Genomic DNA, 25,327 nt, shown 5'->3' on the forward strand with positions numbered 1-25,327 from the left:
GCAGTAAACCCTTCGTCCCAGGTAGCAGCATCACCGCAGTCACCAACACGATGAGAAGGAGCTGGCAACGTGGAGCAGTAGCCACTGCTTCCATGGTCCCACCACTGTTTGTGGTTCAGTCCAGGCTAAAGCTTCTCCCAAGCCTCCTAGGCCGGGCCTCAAATTCGGGATCTTCCTGCCTCTGTCTCCTTCAGCAAATCCTACCGGCATGAGCCACCACCACCGGCTGAGTGTAGCTTGGGCCTGAGCTAGGGCTCACAGGGCCACAGGCAAACAGCTTTTTCATGAATTCGTAACACGAACGTTGGGCGCCAGATGTAGCAGGAATCTTAAAAGTTCTTATTGATAAAATCAAACCCAAGGCGAGTTATTGGGGTCCATGCTGGTAGATCAGAGAGATAGAACAAGCCACAGCTATCTCACCTTGCCAGTTCCTCAGCTGGTCCTGTTTCCTCAGACTGGAAGCTTCTGTGTCCTCATCCCAATGGCTCTCAGCTGAACTGCTGCTTAAAAGCCTGAATGCTTATCCAGCCAAATCTTAACCAGCCAAAAGCCTAACCAGCCAAATGCCTCTAGTTTCTGGTCCTCATGCCTTATATATCTTTCTACTTTCTACCACCACTCCCTGCGATTAAAGGCTGGCTTTCTGGGATTAAAGGTGTGTGTCACCATGCTTGGCTATTTCCAATGTGGCCTTGAACTCACAGAGATCCAGAGGGATTTCTATCTCTGGAATGCTAGGATTAAAGGCGTGTGCTATCACTGACTAACTAGTGGCTTGTCTGTTCTCCGACCCCAGGTAAGTTTATTAAGGTACACAATATTTTGGTGAACACAATACCACCACACTAGAAGCCTAAGAATTTTATAAGAAACACTATGTTAATAGCAAAGGTTTAAAGAAAGATTTATTTATCACTTGTTCCTTGGCAACAAACCAAGGAAATTATAAGGAAATGTTCTACTTGTTCTTGGTATAACCAAACTCCACTACCTGCAGGAAGTAACCCAAAGGGTACTCAAAGAAATAAATTTGGCAAATAGATGTGTTTCATTTTTCAGGGTTTGGAAAATTAAAGTATGTGCACAATACCATAAACATTTATTCAGGATTTCAATGGGCAACTGCTTTGAGTTCTGAAAAGGCTGATTCTGTAATAACACATTTATTAGAAATTATGGCCATTATGGGAATACCTGTACAACTTAAGGCTGACAGTGCTCCAGCATATGTCTGTAGTAAAATAAAACATTTTTTGCATATTACAATATAAAACATATTACAGGTATACCACACAATCCTACAAGACAAGCAGTTATAGAAAGATCTAATTGCACTTTAAAAGATATACTTAATAAACAGAAAGGGGTAATAAAGGCCCCCAGAGATAGATTGCACAATGCTTTATTAACTTTAAATTTTTTAAATGCTAATGAGAAAAGAATGACAGCTGTGGAGAGACATTAGATAGTAGAAAAAACTTGCTGAATTAAATCAGCCTATATATTTCAAAGATGTTTTGACCTCAGAATGGAAACTAGGATATATGTTACATTGGGAAAGAGGTTTTGCTTTTGTTTCCACAGGAGAAGAAAAGCTATGGCTACCATCAAGATTAATAAAGATTAGATTCAAATAGGAGAGAACTCCTGATTAGGAGAGGCAATAGTTCATCAACCACATGTGTAGCATGAATCTTAAAAGTTCTTATTAATAAAATCAAACCCAGGGCCAGTTATTGGAGTGAAATGCTAGATGGTCAGAGAGACAGAACAAGCCACAGCTAACCTCACCTGGCCAACTTCTCAGCTGATCTTGTTTCCTCAGCCTCTGTATCCATATGTCTTCATATCCAAATGGCTCTCAGCTGAACTGTGCTGCTCAAAACCTAAAAGCTTAACCAGCCAAATTCTTCTAGTTTCTGGTCCTCACGCCTTATATACCTTTCTGCTTTCTACCACCACTCCCTGGGATTAAAGGCTCACTTTCTGGGATTAAAGGCATGAGTCACCATACTTGGCTGTATCCTTGAACACATGGATTTCTGCCTCTGGTATGCTAGGATTAAAGGCGTGTGCTACCACTGCCTATCCTAAGTATCTAGTTGCTTTTCTGTTCTCTGACCCCAGATAAGTTTATTAGGGTACACAATATTTTGGGGAACACAATACCACCACACACATGGCCATTCCATCTAAATTAACTTATAAGACTAACAAATGTCTTTCATTTGTTCAAACATAATCTGCCAAAAAGGGGAAAACTCCTGGAAATTAGGGCTGGGGCAGGGTTTTGTTTTTAATCTTTCCAGGAGAATAAAAGCATCCAACTAAAGAATTTGAAGACTACTGAACAAATAAGACATCTGAAGAAGAAGGACAAATCATCCAGAAAAAAAATGTCCCAAGAAAAAGAATAAATTGGCTTAATAGTATAACACATTTCCAAGAGGAAAAAAATTCATAAATCTCCACAAATGTTTGTTTCTACTGTTCTCTACAGACATATAAGGCAAGTGATCTTTTTGTAGTCCAACTCAACTAAAATTAAAAGCTGACTTTGGAGTTGAAATGTGACTCTGCTTCATGAATCCTAACTGGTCTTAATAAAAACACAGAGCCAGATATCAGGGTGAAAACTGAAAGATCAGAGAAGCAGAGCAGGCCACCTTTTAATTCACCAACTCCTCAGCCTGCAGGAGCCTGAAAGATCTGAGTTCCTATCTTCTCCTGCCTTTTATTCCTTTCTCTGCCGAGCCATATCACTTCCCATCTCAACCTTCCTAGTGCTGGGATTAAAGGTGTGTGCTCCCAAGTGCTGGAGTTAAAGGTGTGTGCCACCACTGCCTGGCTGTTTCTCTTTTAGACTGGATTAATCTCTTGTAGCCCAGCATGGCCTTGAACTCACCTAGATCCAGATGAATCTCTGCCTCCTGAGTGCTAGGATTAAAGGCATAAGCCACCAGTGCTTGACCTCTGGCTAACTCTCTGTGGCTAGCATAGAGCTTGTATACCTCAGATGTATTTAATATATTATGGTTCTATAACCTCTCTGAGATCTACTGCATATGACATTTAAAATGTTTAAGTTTTCAGCAGTGAACCTAACATTCCTAACAGTGACCTTTGAAGTCTCCAAAAGAATAATGGGGACCCACAATGATAAATCTACCTGGATTGTGGTAATGCCACTAAGCTGACAAACACCACCCAGAGGTCAGCTTTGGACTATGAACTGCTCAGGACAACTTCAAAGTGGTTAGCTAAGATGGTCCAGCCTCGTAGACTGCTCTAGTCAGGACTTCAGATAAGCCCTGCACTTTCCCATCACACTGAGACTGGACAACATCTGGGTCTGCCAGGACTTGATCTTTACCTCAGTTTTTACAGGGTAAAGATGCCATCACCCCCTGACAGAAGAAAGTAATTTTAAGAATGCTACACCCACATCCCAAGAGGTGGGGTGGGTGGTTTTTGGTCATTCAATGGATGTTTGCCATTGTTTAGGGGGGTTGGTTACAATTTTTTAATTGATCATGGTCAGGGAGAAAATTGGGAAAAGAGAATTAGATTCAGACATCTTGTTCTGAAAAGACAAAGGGGATATAGGAATGATACAATAAAAGGGTAGATTACTGAATCTACTTTCAAACTAAAAAAGCAACTACTAGTCTCAAATATGTTACATTGGTTAGGATTTTTATATATTGATACAAATTTAAGGTTATTTTTGTTATGCTGTATATATGTTTCTACTCTTATTTAAGATATTTTTGTATATTGATACAAATTTAAGATGATTTTTGTTATACTGTATTATGTTTCTATTTCTTGTTTAAGGTATTGTACCTACACAGCTCATTTAAAAATGTAACATAGGGCTGGAGAGATGGCTCAGAAGTTAAGAGCACTGACTGTTCTTCCAGAGGTCCTGAGTTCAACTCCCAGCACCCACATGGTGGCTCACAACCATCTGTAATGAGATCTGGCACCCTCTTCTGTATACATAATAAATAAATAAATCTTTAAAAAAAATGTAACATAAAGTTCCAGTCCTTGAAAGCTACTTAGAATAATAAAGAAATACAGGTTAGTAGCTATCTATAGCAATCAAACTTATAGTCATGGTGGGTATGTTTTCAAGGCCAAACAGAGACATACTTTAAATAAATGGTCTTCAAACACTTCAGAGATCTACAGAATTATAGCATTTAAAATGTTTTAATAAATATAAGGCTTTTCATGACAGCGTGACACATTTGCTCCTGGCAGCACCAATCTACTTCAAAAGAGGATGATGGACATCAAAGAACCTCCATATGGAGTTTGCTTTCATTTGTGGCAAAATTAGCCACTGGGCAAAGAGACTGCCCTTGCCTCGACTGCTGACAGTCCAGCATTGACAATCCAAATTGGACAAGCAGGACACAAAAGAAGACAACTATCAGACTTTGCCAAGACAAGGTAGGACAGTCCTTTAAAATTCCTGCTTCACAGAAAAGTCCGTCAGATATTCTAGGCCTGTAGGCTAAAGATGGATGCCCCAGTGTTGCAAAGGAACCTTGGGTGACTGTCCAGGCAGCCAGATGTCTCTGTCATTTCTTAGTTTTGGAAGTTGCTTCCTCTGCATTTCTTGTTAAATTAGGTAATATTGTATCCTTCTTGGGTTTCCGATGGGGTTGAAAATTGGACAGTTATAGTTACAGTTTTCCATAATTTTGATAGAAAGTAAATCAGGTACAAGACTTTGGACTCACCAAGATAGAATAGATAATGGAGTATTTTCTTTGAATTTGTCAAATACTAATGGACTGGACATTGTGAATGTATTTCTTACTTGATAATTATTCTTATTGTATATACTTTTCTGTTAGAGTTAAAACCCTTCCTTTTTTCTTAGACAAAAGGGGGAAATGTTGCAGGAGAATTGTGAACACTGCCACTGCTATGCTAATAAAGACACTTTGAATCAAGGACGGAGTCAGCGATTGGCTGACTGGGATTAGTCATAAAGATGTTGGAGGACTAAGGAAGTCAGATAGAGAGGGACAGGAAGAGAAGAAGGGGCTGAGGGAGATTTCCTGGGCTTTTGGATGGGGGAAATGTGGAGAGTAGGGTCAGCCAATTGTCCTCCCGCCATTCCTTAGATTTATCAGGTTTTTATCTCAATTTCTGACTCCTGACTTTTTATTAATACTAGAACAGTTTAGGTAAACACAATACACATATGAACTACAGAAACTTAAAACCACACACACACACATACCTTACATATGTTCACACACACACATATATAAATACATATACACATGTAGACAATACACATACAGACAGCAAAGAATCAAAAGTTCGAAAAACACTCAACTTGGGGCAAGAGCTCAGTGGAGTGATGCCTTAGCTGAGAAACCATGCTGTCTGCCCAGAATTCAACAGCAGCAAATGACCCTTTATTAAGGAGAAAGTCTTTCTCAGGCATACAAAACCAAAGAATTCATCACCTCAGATCTTCTCCCCTAGACACACTGGGGAACTTCTTCAGGCAGAGGGACCACAGCAACAAGACCTTGGGTGCACATAAACACACCAGAAGTGATGAGAACCAGAGTGACTCTGAAATAAAATTTATTTTTCTTATTTCTACTTGTGGTTTTTTTTTTTTTTTTTTAACTATGGCCATGGCAGGCTTCTTGCTAGCTAGCTCTTATATCTTTTTTTTCTTTTTATTAAGAGATTTTCTATTTGTTTTACGTATCAACCATGGATTTCCCTGTCCTTCCTCCTCCCACCCCCCAGCCTTCCCCCCAAGACACCCCCCCCATTCCCACCTTCTCCAAGGAAAGGTCTCCCCTGGGGAGTCAGCAGAGCCTGGTACATTCAGTTGAGGCAGGTCCAATCCCCTCCTCCCTAAAAGATACTCCATTACCCAAAGCAAAAACAGAAGTAACATATTTCATGCTTGTAAGCTATAAATTAAAACTATGTAAAAGACCCACAGAAGATAGAGGAGGAATTGGCCTGTCACAAAGAGCTTCAGCTACTAGCTGTCAAGCCTGGGAAGAGGGAACCTCAGTTAAGGAATTGGCTACAGAGGACTGGCTGTGGGCATGTCTGTGAGAGTATTTTCTTAATTGCTAATTGATGTAAGAGGCTGTTGTTTTTGCTCTTCTGGGCTCTTTGGTCTTTGGTTTTTTTAGGGGTCCTGCTACCCAGCTGCTGTGGGATAATGCTCTTGTACACTGTAAAGATTTGTCACTCGAACTGGTTTAATAAAATGCTGATTGGTCAGAGCCAGGCAAGAAGTGTAGGTGGGGCAACCAGACTTAAGACTTAACTAGAATTAAGCCTCCGAGACAATTATTTGGGAGGCACCTACTGATTATTTGGGGACAGGCAGGCGAGAGAAACTTCCATCTAGACCCAGCTCCCAAATAAATCTCACATTGAGGTTTATTCTCAATTATAAATGCCCGGCCTTATCTTGGCTTGTTTCTTGCCAGCTTTCCTTAACTTTAAATCATCCCATCTACCTTTTGCCTCTGGACTTTTTCCATTCTCTTACTTCTGTAAATCTTGCTCTTACTCTGTGGCTTGCTGTCTAGCTGGGTGTTCTCCTCCTTCCCTCGATACCTCTTTTTCTCCCAGATTTCTCTTTCTATTTATTCTCTCTGCCTGCCAGCCCTGCCTACTCTTTCTCCTGCCTCGTTATTGGCTGTTCAGCTCTTTATTAGACCATCAGGTGTTTTAGACAGGCAAAGTAACACACCTTAAAATAATATTCTACAACATTCCCCCTTTTGTCTAAACAAAAAAAAAAGTTTTTTAACTTTAACATTGTAAAACTACATACAACGAAAACAATTATCAAATAGGAATTACTTCTACAACAGGAGGCTCCAGCCCACTGTGGGTTGTACCATTCCTAGGAGGGTGGGCTGTATAAGATATATAGCTGAAAAAAGAACACTGAACGTATTCCTATTCCAGACTTCAAGATATATTATAGAGCTAAAACTAAAATGAGCTCTGTCCAGCTAGGGAAGCAATCAAGTGAAGAGAAACCTGAAGACTGGGAGAGTCTGTGCCAGCTGCACATCTGACAGACCCAGTCAAGAAAGTCCATCACAGGTGTGCTCAGCTGCTTGGGTTTTAGTTCATTGCAGATGTCATCAAGTTGACAACCAAGATTAGCCATCACAGTATGTAACAAAAATAATCCAGAAAAAGAGGCTATCAGCTTGAGTGTGGGGGTGGGAGGGGGAGCCTGGGAGGAGCTGGAGGGAAAAAAAGGAAAAATTATGTAATTCTGTTTCAATTAAAATATTTTTAAAATTTGTAGCTGAAACAAATATAAGTTATCACTTTCAAAAAGAAAAGGAAATGTAGCTGAACATGAGCCAGGAAGTGAGCCAGGAAGCAGCACTCCTCCATGGTTTCAGCTTCAGTTCCTGCCTCCAACTTCCTACCTTGACTTCCCTTGATGATGGACTTGTAGTCTGTACACCAAATAAACCCTTCACTCCCTAAGTTGTTTTCAGTCAGTGTTTCCTCACAACAACAGAAAGCAAACTAGAACATGAGGTTGTTTTCTATCAGGTAGAAGGGAGAAGAAGGGAAAGAAATCAAGCCGTATACAATGAAAGCCAGCACAGCCAACAGAGACAGTAGGTCTTACCTCACCAGTGTCCGGTGTCACAAAGAATGAGGAAGCAGTCATTGAAATGCTGCAGAACCCAAACAAGCAGCCTGATGCAGCTCTGCTCAGAGAGACCCCAACTCATGCCTCCCAATTACACTCCTAGCTTTCAGCAAGGAAAACTGGATCCTGGGCCATGAAACAGAGCCTATAGTAAGTTGAAAGGAACAGAACTCACACAACTATGGTTCCAGAATATGAAGATGAAGAAATTAAACTAGATTAAATAGCAGCCCCAAGAAATCCCCAGAAGTAAAGCATAAAGAACATGAGAAAATACTTAGAACTGAAATGAAAATGAGACAAACACATCAAATGTGCAGGAGCCATGTAATGTGCTGAGAAGGAACGGTACAGACAGCATCAAAGGCCTGCATGGAACAGAATACTTCCAATATGCAAATTGAGCTCTCACCTAAAGAAACTGAAAGGAAGAGAAAATTAAACCCAAAAAGAGGTAAAAGGAAATAGTAAAGATTAGAATAGAAACTAGTAAAATTGACAATAGAAAACAACTGTCAATCAAATTAAACTGTGATGGGGGCAGGTCTGGATCCAGGACCCACAGTGGCTCAGCTAATGCCCCAACAGAGAGAGTGGGCTGGTAGGTGCTGAATGTACCCTAGCGCCTGGGAAGGAAAGACTGGAGACATTCCTTCCACGGAACTGATGGGGGAGGGAAATGAGTGGGGAAGGAGGTGTGCTCAGAGACCTTAACACCACAGCACGAGCTATGGGCAGGAAAGGGAGCTATGTCCTCTGTCCAGATGAGGGCAGAGGTCAGGATAGGGGCAAAGTTGTCCATGCCCACCAGGCTCCCTTGGGGGATAGCAGTGGGCAGGTGTGAGGTGTCCATCCTGCACGAACCACAGAGGACTGTCTGCCAACAGCAGCAAAGAAGTTAGCAGGAATCCATTCCAACACAAATGTAAGACCCACGTGTGAGAGAAAAATAGCAGCTCTGAATGTCAAGCATAGCCCCAGATGCAGCTGTCTGGCTCTGTGCAGGATTGGGAGCACAGTCTGCAGCTCCCTGTGAGAGCCAAGCTCCTGTGGGCTGAGACTCCAGGGTGCGGTGAGCAGAGATGTGGGTCACTTTACATCTGGAAGAGCCCAGCCAGGAAAGAGTTGTCTACTGGAGCCTTAGCTCTAGCTGTAGCTGATGCTTAACACCCAACACATAGCTATACCTAGAGTGGATGACAAGGTCCAATAAGTCTGATCTTAGGCTGCTCAACCAACCCCTGACTTCATTGTTAAGCCGGAGAGTGGATTCACAAGGAAAAGGTGTATTGAGTCAAACCCTCTAGATGTGGCCCAGTGGCCTTACAAGGATTCTCAGGCCCCTACCTAAATTTGGTGCCCTGGGGTACTAGGGTCAAACCTGATGGGGTCCTGTGGGCTACTTAAATGTAAACAGTATACAAGGATGAGAACAATGACACTTGAGGATAGTGGACAGGCCAGGGCAAACTGAGGCCCAGTGACAAGAGTCCCGAAGCCACAGATTGGCCGGACATTGAACAGAGAATGCCAGGCAGCAGCTGAAGCCAGGGGTGAGCACTGCCAGGCAGTCATACAGTAGATGCTTTATAGATGCTCCTGGCCACAGTGTTGGCCTGGGCGGCACCTATCTGCTACCGGCTTGCAGGCTTGGCAGGCTCTGCCCAAGGTTCTCACTTCCAACTTTGTATGTTGTGCTGGGAACTGAATCTAGGACTGTTCTTCCTTTTTAAATTAAAAAAAAAAAAAACAACTTTCCACTGGATGATAGTGGTGCACACATTTCATCCCAGCACCTGGGAGGCAGAAACAGGCAGATCTCTGAGTTCGAGGCCAGCCTGGTCTACAGAACAAGTTCCAGGACAGATAGGGCTATGCAGAGAAACCCTGTCTCAAAAAACAAAATAACAACACTCTTCCATTTCACCTTGTAACAGAGCAGATGCAACTGTAACTGGGAAGGGAGTATTGAGGATTCAGAGGTATCCAGAATCTACCTAGCAACAAGCCCCCAACCCTGGATGCCAGGACCTGAGCCCAGTTAGAGGGACAGGATCACAGAAAGAGGCCATTTGAGAGGCGGGAGGCCACAGGAGCAAGAGTGTGCTACATGAGAAAGGCTTCCTGTGTGGCACAGTGCCTGAGGGACGAGAAGTGTGGTGGCTGGAGGAGCAGCAGGATCTGAGGAAATTTAGAGGGAAGAGGACCTTGTGAAAGAGGGTAGAAAGGAGGGATAGGTTTGGCCCCTAAGGAGAAGGCGCTAACCCAGTCAGGTACAAGGGCAACCAGGTGACATAGAAAATGACATAGAATTTGGTGTAGGTCAGCATCGACCTGTACAAAACAGGCTGAGTGACAGTGGTGGCTGTGAGGTTTCCAAGCCAGCAGCTTGAGAAGTATGCCAGGTGTCCTGTTGACCTTGGTGTACCCAGGGTTCCTTGCTGCGGGAGCCCATTCAGCACCTCCTCACGTAGCCTGCTGCTCTCTGAAATCTCCTATCTTCCTTGCACAGGGTAGGGGTACACATACCTGAGACAGCTGCTCGAGGCAGTAGGGGCTTCCCATCAGGGACCCCAGGATTGCAGGAACCAACAAGGAGGAGGCTCTTGGGTTTTCTGTTCCCAACAGTTGTTATCCCTGGACAACATTATTGTTCCAATTCCCTGGCCTCAGTTTCCCGGTCCCTGCGTGAACAGGTCCATGCTTTGGGCCCGATTATTATCGCTCTGGTGTTCTAGGAGGCAGCAGAATCAGGGGTGAATGTGCGGCCAGCAGCTCTGGTGGAGGTTCAAGCTGATAAGGGAAATATGAACAGGATCATGTGTCTCCAGGCACTTAGGGAGCACCAAGAGATGACTCACAAAACCTCAAGGAACAGAAGCCCTACCCCATCCCCCTACTCCCTGTACTCCCCAGTAGCCAGTGCCCTTGCTTGCTAGGATCTGCATTCTAAGCCAGGAACAGCTTCCTTTCTAAAGGTTGGGACACAAGGGAGTCAAGCCAGCTGGCTCTAAGGAGGTTAGGCTACTTTAAGGTCAGGTCCTATGGAGGTCAAGTCCTGTGGAGTGGGGATCCATGGTGGACAGACCCAGCTGGGTCTTGCCGAGTTTGGGCTCTGTGGAGGACATCAGTACTGGTACATACCCCAGGGAGGAGCAAAACAGGCAGGGGTGGAGGCCCTCTGGGACAGGCTGAAAGTGTGGACATCCAGGGTATGTCTGACTCCAGACAATGAGAACAGAGGACAGACCCCATGTGATCCCCTCGGGTCTGCCCACCTGTCCCCTCACCTCCAGTTTGGATCTACAAAAGGGGCTGGAGCCAGATCTGAGGGTGACAAGAGAATGTCACTTCCTACAGTGAGACTGCTGTGCCTGTGTCGAGAGACCCCCAAGCAAGACCACCACAGAGCGGATTCCAGATGACAAACACGCAGGGATTTATTGATAACAAGCCACCCCAGGCTTGGTCTGTGTCCAACACTCCGACACAGCAGGTGGAGGAGGACGGCCCTGAGATCCCAGGGTGAAGGGTTTTTAAAGGGAAGAAAATGTAAGCAGGGTGGTACAAGCCTTGGCGTCATATGATTGGGTGAGGGTGTGTAACCTTTGAATTTACTGGTTGGGGGTTACAGTTATCCTTTTGGGGCTGGTCTGGACAAGTCCTAGGCTCTGTCCTTGAGCTGCCATGGGGGCTGGCTGGCCTAGCACGTACTGACTGTGGGGGCTGACTCAGTGGCCCAGGTTCTGTCCTTGACTCATGCACATAGCTCTAAGTTGGTGAGGGGTCCCAGACAGTAAACAACTGGCTGAACCTTGAGCAGTCAGAGTACATGAAGAAAAGGAGCGACTGCAAGGACAATGTCTTTGGCCTTCCCAGAAACTGCTTGCTCAGTCTCAGGAAACTGAAATTGAGGCCCAATCTCTGAGAGAAGACTGAGCAGCCTTTTATGGAGTCTGCTTGGTCCTTTCAAGACCCCCATGGTAGGTGTGGCAACAGCCCTTACCCTGTAGATTTGCCTCCTAAGTCACAGGACAGACTGAGCCTTGGTGCTCTGGGTAGAGTCAGGATGGGGCCCGAGATTGTGTATTGACCAGCTTTGCACAGAGGCCCTTTCTGGGCACTGGCTCTGGGCACTGGACTTTCATTGTCTCAGGTTCACATTAACTTCAAGGGTCTAGGCTCAAGTCCCACAATCCAGGATCTACCATGCTTCTAGACCTTCTGGAGTCTACCACAATCCCATAGCTGGCAACTCCCATGCCCTCCACTGGTCCTTGGGCCCCTAGTAACTGGTGTGACTAACCAAGCCTTGTCAACCTGGCTGAGAAAGGCAGTAGGTAGCAGATATGCCTGGTCTGACTTCCTGAAGGGCAGGTTTCAGGAGTCTGGATTTGTCTGTCCAGAGCTCTTTCTCTTGTGACTGGTGGCAGGAGTCTTCTCCTGGTGAGCATTGCCACCTGGTGGCCTTTCTGGGCATGGCCTCCACTCCAACATCCTAAGCTATCTGCGACATCTGTCTCTGAGAAGCACTAGCAGCTGGCCTGGTCCATCATAGGCCTAGGGAGTCATTCCCCAGCTGCCTCTAGACAGGTAGCCCCCAGTGTCCCTCAAGCCATCCTGGCTGGCAGTTATCCACATGTATCATGTCCCTTCTGGTCTGCAAACACACCCTATTTGACCCCTTCGAGTGTGCCTCCTCATGAGGGACCCCCCCTCTCTCTCTCAGGTGATGGGCAAGTACTTAGTGGTCTCAGTGGAATTTGAGGTCATAGTGTATTTTGCACAGATATGTGCTTTGTCTACAGAGGTTCACAATCACTGTAGGATGTTACTTCAGCCCTGTGGGATGTTGATGTCACCAGGGAGAGACCATCTGAGACAACTGGGTGAGGTCCCTCTGCTAAAGGGATAAACTTGATCATGGATGAGAGAGAGAGAGGAGGAGGAGGAGGCATCAGGAGAAAGACACTATCAGGGAAATAGACTTGGTGTATACATGAGTTGAGGAACACAAAATGCCCTAAGAGATGGTGCAAGGATGCAGTGGCTTCTCAAGGCCAGAGTCTTGGGGCCTTGGGTTCCTCTGTGCCTACACACTGTCCCTGGATGCCCAAGCTCACTGCTTCCCTAAGAAGAGCATCCCTGGGTGTCCACTGTCCATGGGATCCCTCATAGTAGTAGCCCCAGGCTCAGTCTAGGAACCTGCTTCTTATTCTTTCCCACCACCAGGCCAGTAAACCATAGGTCTCTAGCTATCTAAGGGACCAATAAGACACCACAGTGTGACTGCCTGGTGACAGTGAAAATTGGGGACACTCCCAGAGTGTCCACAGCATGGCCATCCTTGAAGGAACTTTCCAGAATGCATCTGCACTTCCATGCTGACCAGAGACTCTTAGGCTTCCATACCCCGGTTTCCCTTTCTGTGAGATGGAGTGATAGATGATACTGCTGCCCTATAAAGATAGGCATACCACAGAATCCTGGGCAGGGCACCATGACCAGAACAGGTTGGAGAGTGCCCGGGGCAGGTATGGCTCTAACCGAGGAAACCATCCTCTATGCTCTACTCTGTCTATGGTCACTGGCTGATTGACCAATGTCTAACCCAAGGCCATGTGGCTCTGATGTGTGGATCAGGTGCACCCAAAGTGGACACATCTAGTGACCCCCAGTCATCTTTACCATTCTCTTAATAATTAACCAGGGTTTTGGCACCTAGGAGAAAGAGTCCATTTCCCAATATTCTGACTGCAATGAAGATGTAATAGCCTTATTACAGCGGTCATATTAGGACAGGTGGTACCCTAAAGGAGGAAGTCATGCAAAATGGAGCAACAAGACAGCAGACCCCCATATACTGGAGTGGTCTCTCTGTGGAAAAAGTGCCATTTGTTATTCGGGCCTCTCCTAATCATCACAGCCAACTCTTACCTCCAATTCTAATCCCACAGAGACCTCTAAGCTCAGAGAAATGAGGCAGGCACCACTGAGAGGAGTGATCATGGCCAGAAAGAGGAGCACAGGACACTGGCCATGCCCAGAAAGGTGGAAGCCATCATGAGTCAGGCCACTCAACTGCCCTCAAACTCAGACTGGTCATAACGCCCCAAAACAGGCTTCACTGGCGTCCACAATGTCTGCCATGAACACATGACCCCATCAACTCTCTGGATATCATGGTGCAAAGCAGAAGCAGGTTGCCTTGTCCAGCTGCTCCAAGAGCTCTGGGCATCTGTCTAGGGCCAGCTAGGGCCTTGAGGAGTTCCCAAGCCAAGTCCAGCTGCTCCTCATGTTCAGCTGTCCCTAGAGGCCTAGAGAGGGTCTGTGGGGTGACAGTTCCAGAGGTCAGAACAGCAAAGCCCCAAACTTATAAGTCAGAACCCACCACAGCCAGGCTCCACCAACATTCAGGCAGTGGAGAGACAGACGGGATGAATATCCACCTATCCTTCACCTCACCCTGCTGGGGTTCAGGGTAGCCAGAGGATAGGCAACCAAGTGTCTATGCAGAAGCCAGAGGAGGGGTGAGGTGTAAAAGAAGAGCAGGTGGGCACACAAGGACAGTAAAGTAGCCAGGATGACATCAGAGCCTAGACTATGTGACAACAACAAATTAAGCTTGGCCAGATAGATCCCTGCTGGTCCAGGTGGTCACAGAGTCAGGACATGACATGTGGATGCAAGGGTCAGTATGAAAACCAGCTCACTGTTGAAGGGCAGGAGATGGGATGGCCCAAACCAGAGGCACCTGTTGTTCCAGGATCCTGCTGTCCTGACCATTGAGCACTACCCTGAGGGTGAGAACTTGTGCTGACTCAGACTGGTTCCCAAGGCGGGGGGCATGTCTGATGTTTCATGGCTTCATGTTTGTGGCTATTTGAAGGTGCCCCTGTAACTGTTCTAGTAGAATGATGAAAGACTAAAGACTGGGCAGGGCCACACTTTGACCAAAACTGTTTGGTTACATATATACCTCTTGCTTCCTATTTAAACTTAATCCTAATGGCAAGAACCTGAAGATGGATTTGGTATGTGGGGATGGGGTGATGTGAGTTGTCTTCTTTATCTTCCCTATGTGGCCTCATTGAATAATTCTTCATGACTGACTGGCCTATTGAGGATGAGTGGCCAAGGCTAGGTTGTTAAGACTGAAAGGACCCAGCCTCTGACCCTAACAACTCAGGAAATACAGAGCCTGGGACTTGAGAGCTCCCAAGTTGAAGTGCTGAGTGGCCTTGCCTCCCCAGCTAGACCCCCAGCCCTTATACCAGCTGCCAAGAGACACATGCAAATGAAGAGACCAGTCCAAGTTGAATCACTGTGTTTTACTAAGTGCACAGGTCCACTGGGCATCTGAACTTAGCCCTGTGGCAGCAAAACTTTCCAGAACCATCTGCATGCATCCCTGCTGCGGGATTATGCCCCAAAGCTCCCTGCGAGCACACATTGGCCCGCTCACACAGCACAAGTGCCATTCTGTTCATGTTGAGCAAGTTAGCATCTCAGCTAGTCAGTTAGAAAACTAGAGTTCATTCCCTGGGCGTCTATCCCTAGAAGACAGCGTTGTGTGCAGGTGGCGGCACTCTGGCCAAAAGGAGAAGGCCATTCGCTGTGGCCCAAGGGCACGTACAAAATGGTTGGGGTGCACATCAGTATGAAGGCATTATGAAATATTCTTTGGAGCATGAACAAAAGTGCAAAGACAGCCAAAGGCAACAGCGCAGATGGGGAAGCTGCAGCCGCAGCTGCGGCCCGGGGACAAGACTGCAATGGGCAGGTGTGGGCTGGAAGCGCAGGGTGCGCTGCACTGTATATGGAACCGTCCCAGGCAGATGGGCAATGTCAAGGGGGTCACAGCTTTGAGCCCCTCCATGTGGGACTACTAGTGGCAGCCCATCATACCAGCACTCCTCTCCAGCAGCAGGACCTGGAGGTGGAGTCCAGTGTGTCTGTATCAGGCAGAGGCAGGGGTGACCTTGGTGAATTTCCCTCAACACACATTAAGGCAACAACTTTGTAAAAGCCAGTCCCAGTTGGATGTGCGGTGTTAGCGATGTGCACTCCTGCCTGAGAGTCCCAGAACAGCCTGGGGACTATCCCTTCTCTGACAGGGAGTTAGACACCGAGGGAACTTCAGGGTGGGTCATGGGCCAGACCCAGTATCTTCTGTCAGCCAGGACACCAAGGTGAGCATCTAAGACAGAGCTCTGAACAAACGAAAAACCCAGGCACTGCTAGGCATTGGTGGGTCTCCTTCCTAGGGTGTAAGCCCTTCTCTCTACCCTCTGGTGCCCCCCAAGATCTGCTGCTAGAACCACCTCATAGACAAGCAAAATTCATCAACTGTGGCCCCAATTCATTCACAGGGCCACTGGGCCCCCTAAGCCCTAAGGCATGTGTTGGGCACATGCTGAAGACTCCTCAGAAAGAAGAGGCACCTGGATCTCTAGAAACCCTCATTTCCATCACAATACCTCCTCTGGGAAGCTCTTGCCTCCTTAGCTCAGCTGGGGCACAGTAAGAGCCTAGGACAGCCAGGTGGACACGCCTGCAGACTCTTCTTGGACCTCTACATCTTATGCCCTAGGAGGTCTCAGGGGAGCAGAAGGCCAGTCTCTCTGCATCATGGTAGCAGATGACCACATCATTCCAGCCATGTGAGCCTGGACTTCAGGGGTATTCTGTATAGAGTCTCCACTCTAACCCCAGCCCACCCTGCTGGGGTCAAGGTGCCCCAGACATCTGAGTCCCTCTACTGTGGGCCCCACTGTTCAAGTTTTTCATGTTTATTTCAAGAGGTTGTGACCTCAGACAAAGATCCACATGTCCTGTTGGTGTCGGGGTGTGAGCCATGGGCAAATGTGTTAGCCTCTACTCTGTGCACTACTTACACCCAGAAAACTGAAAGACACAAGCTCCGGTGTTTCAGAAAGCATTCCTATCTCAGATTCTCTCACTTCTGGGGGAAGGTCTGAAGACATCTCTGGGCCCACTTCTTTCCACAAAAAAGGAGGGTGTTCTTCACAGTGCCCCAGACATCGGATAAGCCCAGTAGGGGTGGCACAAGGCAAGGTGGCCTCCTTTTCCACATTCTGAATCTGTAGCTCAAGGGGAGAAAGAACCTTAAACCAGTGCATTAATGGTGGAAGGTGGACCTGGATATGTCTCTCCTTGTCTCGGGACTGGGGCTGACTACAGTTTAGAGTCCCCTCCAAAGAGGCCCATTTAGTGTCTAGTGCGGATTTCAAGTGAGGCCCATAAAGGTGAAAGCATACCAGCTAGCTTAGAGGACACTTGGTCTGCCCAGACCACATGGAGGACAGCAGATGGGCCCTCACCCCAGGTGTTCTGGCCCTGGTAGACAAGAGTGCAATTCCTGGAGGCCATAATTGAAAAGATCAGAAAGGAAGATGTTAAGCCAGGAAACACTGATCACAGCCTGGCATGATGAAGCAGGCATGTACACAGGAGGGCACCAGGAACTGGCCAATACCAAGACTGACCCAATGCAAAGACTGATCTGGACCTCAGTAGGCATTAGAACTGCCCTCACCCTGACCTAGCCACAGCCTCTCCTGGCACCTACAACTACCAGCTAGTCCAAGGGGAGGGCAGTGTGGGAATTCAATGGGGTCCAGGAGGACCCTCTACCACTGTTGCCCGGAAGCCCTAGATACCGAGAGCTCCCACCCCAGTCAGCGCTCAACATTTTAGAACATTCATCATTCATTCTTGTGGCCCACAGTAGCTCCCAAGGTAGCTCCCATCAGGAAGAGCCAAAGAGAAAGATTCAAGTGTGTGTGAGGGGGGGAAGCCTACATATGTATGTGTGTGTGTGTACACATTATACATCCAGGTTACTCATGTGTGCACATGTACATATGTGTGATTATACAGGTATAAAAGTGGGTTCCTGTTGTATGTGCATATGTGGAATTAACATATAGCCTATAAGCCTGTATGTTCACGTGTTCATATGTATGTGTATATGTGTGATCTGGCAAACTGTGTGTGAGCTTTTATGTGTATGTATGTAACAAGGAATATGTATTTGAAAGTACAACTGTTGTATTACACTTGTGTCTCTCTGTGTGTATACTTGTGTGTACATATGAAAGCATGGTCTGTAAGCTTTTGTGTGCACATATATGAATGTACATACATGCCCAGTGTATGGGCATGTGATGGTAGGCATGTGAGAGAATGTGTTGGGACAAATGTTTTCTGGGAAAAATTTTGCCATGGGGCAGCTGCTGGCCTACAGCCATGCTTGGTCACATGTGAATACCCAAGAAAGTGCCTCCATCCTGTCCTGTTTCCCTGAGGGTGGGATTGCCAAGGCAGTGGACATTCGTGTTGCTCAGGCCTGGGTCTGGGTCCCTAAGAAGGGGCTCGGTCATCTCTCACATCAGGGTTTTCATGTCACCCCTCGAGATGAACTTCTTCCTTGAGTAGCGGACACTGAAGTCTGGACCACTGCTCCTCATCTGCACAGCAGACCTTGGCCTCCTGTTTCCCTCTTGCTGGACCCTAATAAGGACTTCTGATAAATTCTGTGTGGCTAAGGTTTCTGGGGAGGGCATGCCTGTCCACCTTCATCCTACAAAACCTTAGGTCAGGCTCTTGTATCTATGGCAGCTTTGGGGACAGGATGTGGGGCCACACATATGAGGCAGGACATACTGTGTAGAGCATGTAGGACAGACACAAACCTCCTTCCCACATTCCCTGGAGCTGAGACAGCTCTGGTCTACCCAGGTCTAGGGGAGGAGTACTCCGGCAGCTGGTCTGTCCAGGGCAGATGTGCTTGTCCCTCTGCCCTGGAGTCTGCCTGTGTGTCAGGTGGAGGGTCTGAACCAGGGCTCAACTCTCCAAGAGAAGGCTAGTGAAGGGGTAGCTGCTCTTCCTGTCTACACTGCCTGCCATGCCCACATAGGAAGAGACATCTCTCCTTCCAAGGAGCTGATTACAGCACTACCCTAGAGAACCAGTGTTTCTCAACCAGGAGCCTAGCAGAGGCTAGCAGTCCTAGCAGCCCTGACATGGAGGACATGGAGACCACAGCAGACAGCTGACCCAGCTCCCCTGACAGAGACAGGGATAGGGTGCCTCCTGCTGGGCATGGGCCCCCAAGCTGCTTCTACCCCTGCCAGAACACACATTTTTTAAGGGTGGGAGAAGTGGGTAGAGCTCTGCCCAGGCTCAAGCTCTACTTGCCCTCAGTGGCCAGGAAAACTGTTGCCTCAGAGAGACTGGGGCCCCCACCCCAAAATGCTATCATCCAACGCCAGACACCTCTGGGCCAGATGTTGCAGGACCACAACTGAGGACTCTACCTCGTCTCCCTCTAAAGCTGGCTGCCATATGGTCCAAGATGCCCACTCACAAGATGGACAGAGTCCTGATAACCAGAGTAGAAGACAAGGTGTTCCCAATTCCCCAAACACCCAGAGGCCACAGCCAAGGAACCTATCGTGGATGAATGACTGTGGATGGCCAGCTTCCGCGGGAAGGATCCTTGACCAGGTGCAGAGGCCATGCTCTCATGTTGAAAGAGCTGGCAGTTTGACAATGTCATGTCATTCAGCCCTGCCTGGATCTGTAGAGCCAAGTGGGCAGCAGGCAAGCTGGTGCCCTGGCTAAGGACAGTGCTGGTCTGTTTACCAGGTGGCTCTCTTGAAGTACTGGCCACAGCCTGGAGACCAGCGCCACACCAAGAAAAGGTGAGGCCATGAGGTCTCAACGCAGACCTCCTGGGCTACAGTGCCAGGGATGAGGCAGCCAGAACCTCCCAAAGAATCCCTTTCAGGAAAAGGCTGTGAACTGGGTCCTCCCCTAAGAGGTGGAAGCCAGGGGTGGGGGCATCCAAGGGTCAGTTCTAAGCTCCAGGTTGGTTCCTAAGGACTCACCCTTCCTCAACTCCAGGAAAAGGGTCCTGATCTAAGGGTGGCTCCCATGGAAGGGTCCACAGAACCTGGAAGAGGGAGGAAGATGCTGGCCGGCAGCTCTCTAGCTAGGTGTCCAGGGATAAGAGGCATTTCCCAGCCACACACAAACAGTGGGCCTGGTAATGCGTTACTGGGGCAGTCAGAAACTGAGGGGTAAGCAGTCAGGTGTGAGAGTGGGCCATATCCAGCAACCTACTATACCTCCTGAGTCTCCAGCCTAAGCTAGGAGACCCCTGGGCTTCAGGACTGGCCATCAGCAGTAGACAGGCCTGCTTCACCACTGTCTCCCATGCACTTGATCCCAGCCACACCCCCACGCACAGGCGCCGCCATCACTCTGCTGCTCCTCACTCTCAGGGCAATATCTGTCCTCCAAGAAGACTGGGCAGGGCTAGCTTTGCTGCCATAGGTAGCTCCAGGGGCCTCCAGGGCCCAGCCTCAGCCTCTCTCTCCTGGTTGGAAAAGAACTTCTATAAAATGTTACCATGTATGCCAAGGAGCCCTGCCTCACCTCCACTCCACGCGAACCCTGAGATCTAGATCCCATGAGCATCCTCACAACCCACACTGCTCTGTGTCATTCTGTCACTTTAGCAAAGGCCCTGGAACTCCAGCTCCAAACCAGGAACTAGAGTGGGTGTGGCCTGGGGCCCAGCAGCCCAGCCCAGTCTCACTTCCTGGGCCCTGCCCAACCCACATCTCCAAAGGGGCCCTCGCCAGTGGCAGAGCGTGGAGGAGGCCCACATGGTGTGCAGAGGTCTGAGTCTGTGTCAGACTCCCCCTCTGCGATGTAGGGCCTGACCTTGGCACATGGCGCCACAGCTGCGTAACAGCTGCCGAGGGCATCCAGGTTCTCCTTGGACTGGGAGATACTGAAGCCACTGAAAGAGCGCTCCAGCTCTTCGTGGTCCACAGATGGGATGGAGATGGATGTGTCGCTATCCCGCAGGGCACCCTCAGGGGGCCTGCAGGCTGGGGCGCCTTCCAGCCTCAGGAACTCGGTACTGGCCCGGTTGCCCCCACCGTAGGCAGACAGCGACCGCTCATGTGCCGGGGGTGGTGGGATGCGTACCAGTGAGCCATGGTCTCCTACAGGGGAGGTGCCATGGCGCTGGTGGCTCTGCTGCCATGAGGTGGATGGAGGACACTGGGCAGGGGGCATGGCTGGGGGTGCAGCGTAGTTCCTCTGGCCTGTAGAGCTGGTGGAGCGGACGATCTTAATGATACAGCCATGCTTGTCTGCATGCTCACGGCTGTCCTCTGGGCTGTGGTAGGGTGGTGCCGGCTCAGGCTCCTTGGCCCCAAAATAGGCCTCTGTCTCTGCTGGTGGGATGCCCATTCGCTGCGTGTAGATGCTCACCAGGAAGTCGAGCTTCTTTTCCATGGACAAGACCTGCAAGAGTGGAAGCTGCTGGGCTGGGCTTTGGAGGAGAGGACCCAGGAAGGACGCAGGTGAGAAGGGGCGGAGGAAGGACGCCGCCCTTCTTCTACCCCAGACTCGAACAGCTCAACCTCTGAGCTTAGTGTGCGCCTGAGCTCAGGCCAGCTCACGGACCGACTCATGAGGTGGCTCCTAAGGACCCATTTCCAGGAAGGCGAGGAAAGGAGAAGGGGGAAGAAGTAGGTAACTTCTGGCAAGTTCCCCAGTGGTTACCCCTGCCAAAGGACCCTCAAATGAAAATCATGCCTGACAGCTACCCTTCTAGACACTTCTAAGATACAGATATTGACTATGAGAATGGAAAGTGCCAGATCAGAGGATCTTCACAGGGGATCAGGGGCATCTCACAGAGCTGGGCCCCTCCTGCTGCATCAGCAGCCACAGGCAAACAAAATGAGACTGAGAGACAGCAGAGGCCATTCCTTCCCAAGCTTCTCCCACCTGTTTCTCCACCTTCCCAAGCCGTCCCATCATGCTGGGGTCTTCGGGCAGCTCCGTCTCTGCTGGGCCTTTGGTGCGGTCCTTGTCCGTTATTGTTGGGCCCCGCCCCACAATCTGGTCCACTCTAGCGGGAATAGAGACCCAGCCCCCAAGTATGAGTTTGGGAGGGTGTGACCAGGCCCCTGCCCCTTCTTCCTGGGCTCACCCACAGCCCCCCAGATCCGAGCTCTGAGCCCTATCCAGAGCCGACCGGGGGGCAGCAGGTGCCAGGCAGACGGACACTGGTGCCTCATGATCTCAGGCTGCCTCCTGACACCTTGGGTCGTGTTTCCTATTTGTTCCATCCCCATGGGATCTGGCACATTAACAAGGAGTAAAGGGAAATGTCTCCCCAGGGTCCCCCTAGCATGGCTCCATCTCCACTGGTCTTGCTTCACAGCTCTTCCCAGGCCTGGGATTCACTGGTCTCACAGCAGACTGAGGCCCAGGGGGTCAGAGGTGGTTGGTGGGCATTCACCCAAGGGACCAGAGTAGGAGAGGGTGTGCCTTTGCCCAATGTAGCCACCCCCTGCCAGCTTTACTCCCACATTAATGTGCCATGGAGTTCCTCGGACCCCGATGGGTATGACAGGGACAATGTTAAATGTCTGCATCAAGGACAACAGAAGCAGTGAGTGTCAGCTCCATGCATCAGGACAAGGGAGGAGGACACAAGGGCCACATAGGAACTGCCAAAGCAAACCAGTGGGGAGATGAGCATTGCCAACCAGGGACTTGTGAGGTGTGTGTGGGGGGAGTATATATGCACACAAGTGTGCTGATGCATGCATGCAAGTGTAATGCATGTGTACTCACATGTGGGAGGTATACTCACACCCATGTGAATGAATGTGTGCACTTGTAAGTGTTGGGCGAGATGAGAAATTCAACTGAGCTGATCAGTAATGATACCATAATACCAAAAAGAAGGGAAGGGATTCCTTTGCCCTCAGAGGATGGGGGTTCCTATCTGCCCAGTGTGGCACCAGCAGATCCATGGCATGTCATGGGGGCATATAGGGCTGTGGCAGGGCTGGTGGGTGTCACAAGAGTGAGCATGGGCTGGGAGCTGCAGGTCACTTAAAGATGAAGAGCGTGTGTAGAGCCTGTAAGCTCACTGCACCTGGAGCATGGCTGGGCAAGACTTCTCAAGCCGAGCTGTATGGCCCCACACAAAGCACACTCCAGCAGGTACATGTCAGCAGTTCTTTCTACAAACTGGGGTTCCCTGCCTGCTTTTGTGGCAAATCCAGAGGAAGGTTCAGGCTTGCATCAGCCAGGGGCAGCCTCTGCATGCTCCACTGGACTCATGCTGGGCTCATGCAAAGGAGGGGAGGGAGATGGCAGGAGGGACCTTCTGGCTCCAAGCAGATGTCAGTGACAATGGCAAGGGAAGAGGTTCCCTGCTGTTCCACTGTCCACATGGTCCAGGCACAGATGCACAGCCCCTTCACCCCCGCCACATGACAAGCCATCTGCCTGGTGCATCTCAGGGGTGGGCTTCAAGTTGCTGCAAGGTGGCCAGACAAGGGTCCTCTGAGGACCTTGTGCTACCTCCTCCCCCAGGGTTCAGGCTCGGGCATCAGACTCCATCCCCAGGTGCTTCTCACCTCTTGGGTGCCAACTGTGCTGTGAGACCTTTTGTGTGTGCATCTGTACATCACCCTGCTGCAACACAGAAGGCTGAGGGTCTCTGAGGTCTGCAGGGCCTTCCCAGCCTATGGCCTGGATGACTAGTGGCCACGACTGGCAGAAAGACCCAGACGATGGGCTTCAGTCTCATGGCAGATAGTGTCATGGGCCACTCTGGATGTCAACTAACCAAGAGTTGCTCACTACGTGCTCCCCTAGAGTCCCTCTCTCATGGACTGATAGGCTCATCACATTGACCTTTGACCTCATGAGCAGCAACCCTGATGCTACACCTGCCAGTTCCAATTTTCCAAACTCTCTGAACTGCCCAGAGCTCTTCTGTCCCCAGCTGACAGACAGGGCAGTGTCTTCCTACCCTCCCTGAGCCTACTCCTGAGAACTCTACTTCTCCTCAACAATCAGGCCCACCAGAGGGAGACAGGGAATTATCTGAGTGGTACCCAGGGTACCCAGGTCTTAAAGCCTCTATTAACCACACCAGAGCTGGCTTTTGCCATCTGACTGTTCCTTGGACTACATCTGCCATCTGTCAATCAGCTGAGGGGCAGAAGGTGGGCTGCCACCTTTCTTATCAATGACATCAATGATGGTGGTGGCAACTTGAAATAATACCAGAACTGACAGAGCCAGCTTGGTGCTGGGTATACTATGGGGGATTTTCTCATTTATTTCTGCCCCCTGCAATGCTGGGAATTGAACCTAGGGCCTTACACATACCAGACAAGTGTTCTACCACCAAGCTACATCCTCAGCCTTCACTTACTCCTCAGAACAATTTAGGAGGCAGGTTCATCTCACACCTATAGAAGCAGCCCAGGAAAGCATCTCCATCTGCTTTAAACTACACAGAGCCAAGGTCAGGACCATGTGCATGGTGGTCACCCCAGTAATGGGCAGGTGTGAAGAGCCTGAACTGGTCAAGGTCACAATATCATTGGCCATTGAGGTCCTCTGCTTTACCAGCCTCAGCAGATGTCATAGAGAAGTCCACGGAAAGTCAATCCAGGTGATACCAAACAGCCCTGGCAAGGAGCAGCCTTTTCCCTAACATGCCCTTTAGGAAGAGAGAGAACCTGAATGTCCCCTGCCTTGTGGAAGGAAAAGTGCAAGGTGCTGCTATCATGCGGCCCAGAGCAAAGGGGCTGGCCATTCACAGATGGTTGGGAGGAGGCAGTGCATCCTAACCTAGGTGAGTACTGGGGTGACTCTCTCGAAGGGGCCGTGGGTCCTTTGGTAGGGTACTTCTTGTGCCGGGGAGTTGAAGGGGGTGGGGGGCCCACAATCATATCTATCCTGGCAGCGTAAACAAGAAGAGAGACACCAGCAAAACACATCATAAACAACCCAAGGTGACTTGCTGGACATGCACAGAAACATGGAACAACTTGACAATAGTGATTCTTCTGGAAAACATGCTCAAAACAGAATAGTGGACCCACACTCTGGCCCTCACATCTGTCAGGCTTTTCCCATGTCCCAAGCACTGTCCAGCCTGCCCACTGAACCTCAGGTGGAGCACAGGATGGATTGGTGCTGGGAACTAAGTCCCAGAAAGGGACTCTGAAGAAGCAGAGCAACAGAACTCTGTCTGCATCAGAGGCCAGAAGCACACGACTCCTCATTGGCAGTCTGTTTCCCAGACAGAAAGAGAAGGAAAAGGGAAGTGTGGAGCGGAAGAGGATACAGAGCAAATAGTTGTGGGGATGGGCATGGCGCTAGGCTAGAGGCTGTGAATTTTCACTCACCCACATGCAGCACATGTACTGCTTCTACCCTGGGGAAGCCAGTCAGAGGCCTCAGCCTGAGCTGGGGGGCACCTGCCTGGCCTCCACTTATGAGAGTAGCTCATGGCCTAGAAGCCTTACCCCCCTGACATCTGCCATTGATGCAACTTTCTTTGACCATGAGGAGTCCCCAGGCTGTCTTTATTGTCCTAACTCTGTCTCTAAAACTCATGCTCCACTTCCAGGACTGGAAAGCAGGCTGTGCTTCCCCCACTTAGGAGACAGGCTCCTCACAGGTATCACACACACACACACACACACACACACACACACACACACACACACACACGCACACGCACACGCACACGCACACGCACAC

The 25,327-nt window shown here is 49.0% G+C and overlaps 1 protein-coding gene across 19 annotated transcripts in view; it reads right to left on the reverse strand.

Annotated features, from left to right (window-relative positions):
- Positions 1-15,012: 15,012 nt before the first annotated feature.
- Positions 15,013-25,327, reverse strand: part of Kcnq2 (potassium voltage-gated channel subfamily Q member 2) — a 59,281-nt gene continuing 48,966 nt past the window's right edge. For 11 of the 19 annotated variants that reach the window (XR_013051005.1, XM_076571394.1, XM_076571393.1 and 8 more), the window contains 2 exons: positions 21,533-21,656; positions 15,013-21,043 (listed from right to left, as the gene is read on the reverse strand). Coding sequence is in view for 18 of the 19 variants with exons in the window: in XM_076571394.1 (XP_076427509.1) it covers positions 20,321-21,043; positions 21,533-21,656 (847 nt within the window). In the remaining variant the exon portion in view is untranslated. Of the gene's footprint in view, positions 21,044-21,532; positions 21,657-24,409; positions 24,518-25,327 lie in introns of all 19 variants that reach the window. The other 8 variants (XM_015988087.3, XM_076571390.1, XM_015988085.3 and 5 more) reach the window with 1 other exon arrangement.

The sequence above is a fragment of the Peromyscus maniculatus genome, chromosome 4 (assembly GCF_049852395.1).
Source record: "Peromyscus maniculatus bairdii isolate BWxNUB_F1_BW_parent chromosome 4, HU_Pman_BW_mat_3.1, whole genome shotgun sequence".
NCBI lineage: Eukaryota > Metazoa > Chordata > Mammalia > Rodentia > Cricetidae > Peromyscus > Peromyscus maniculatus.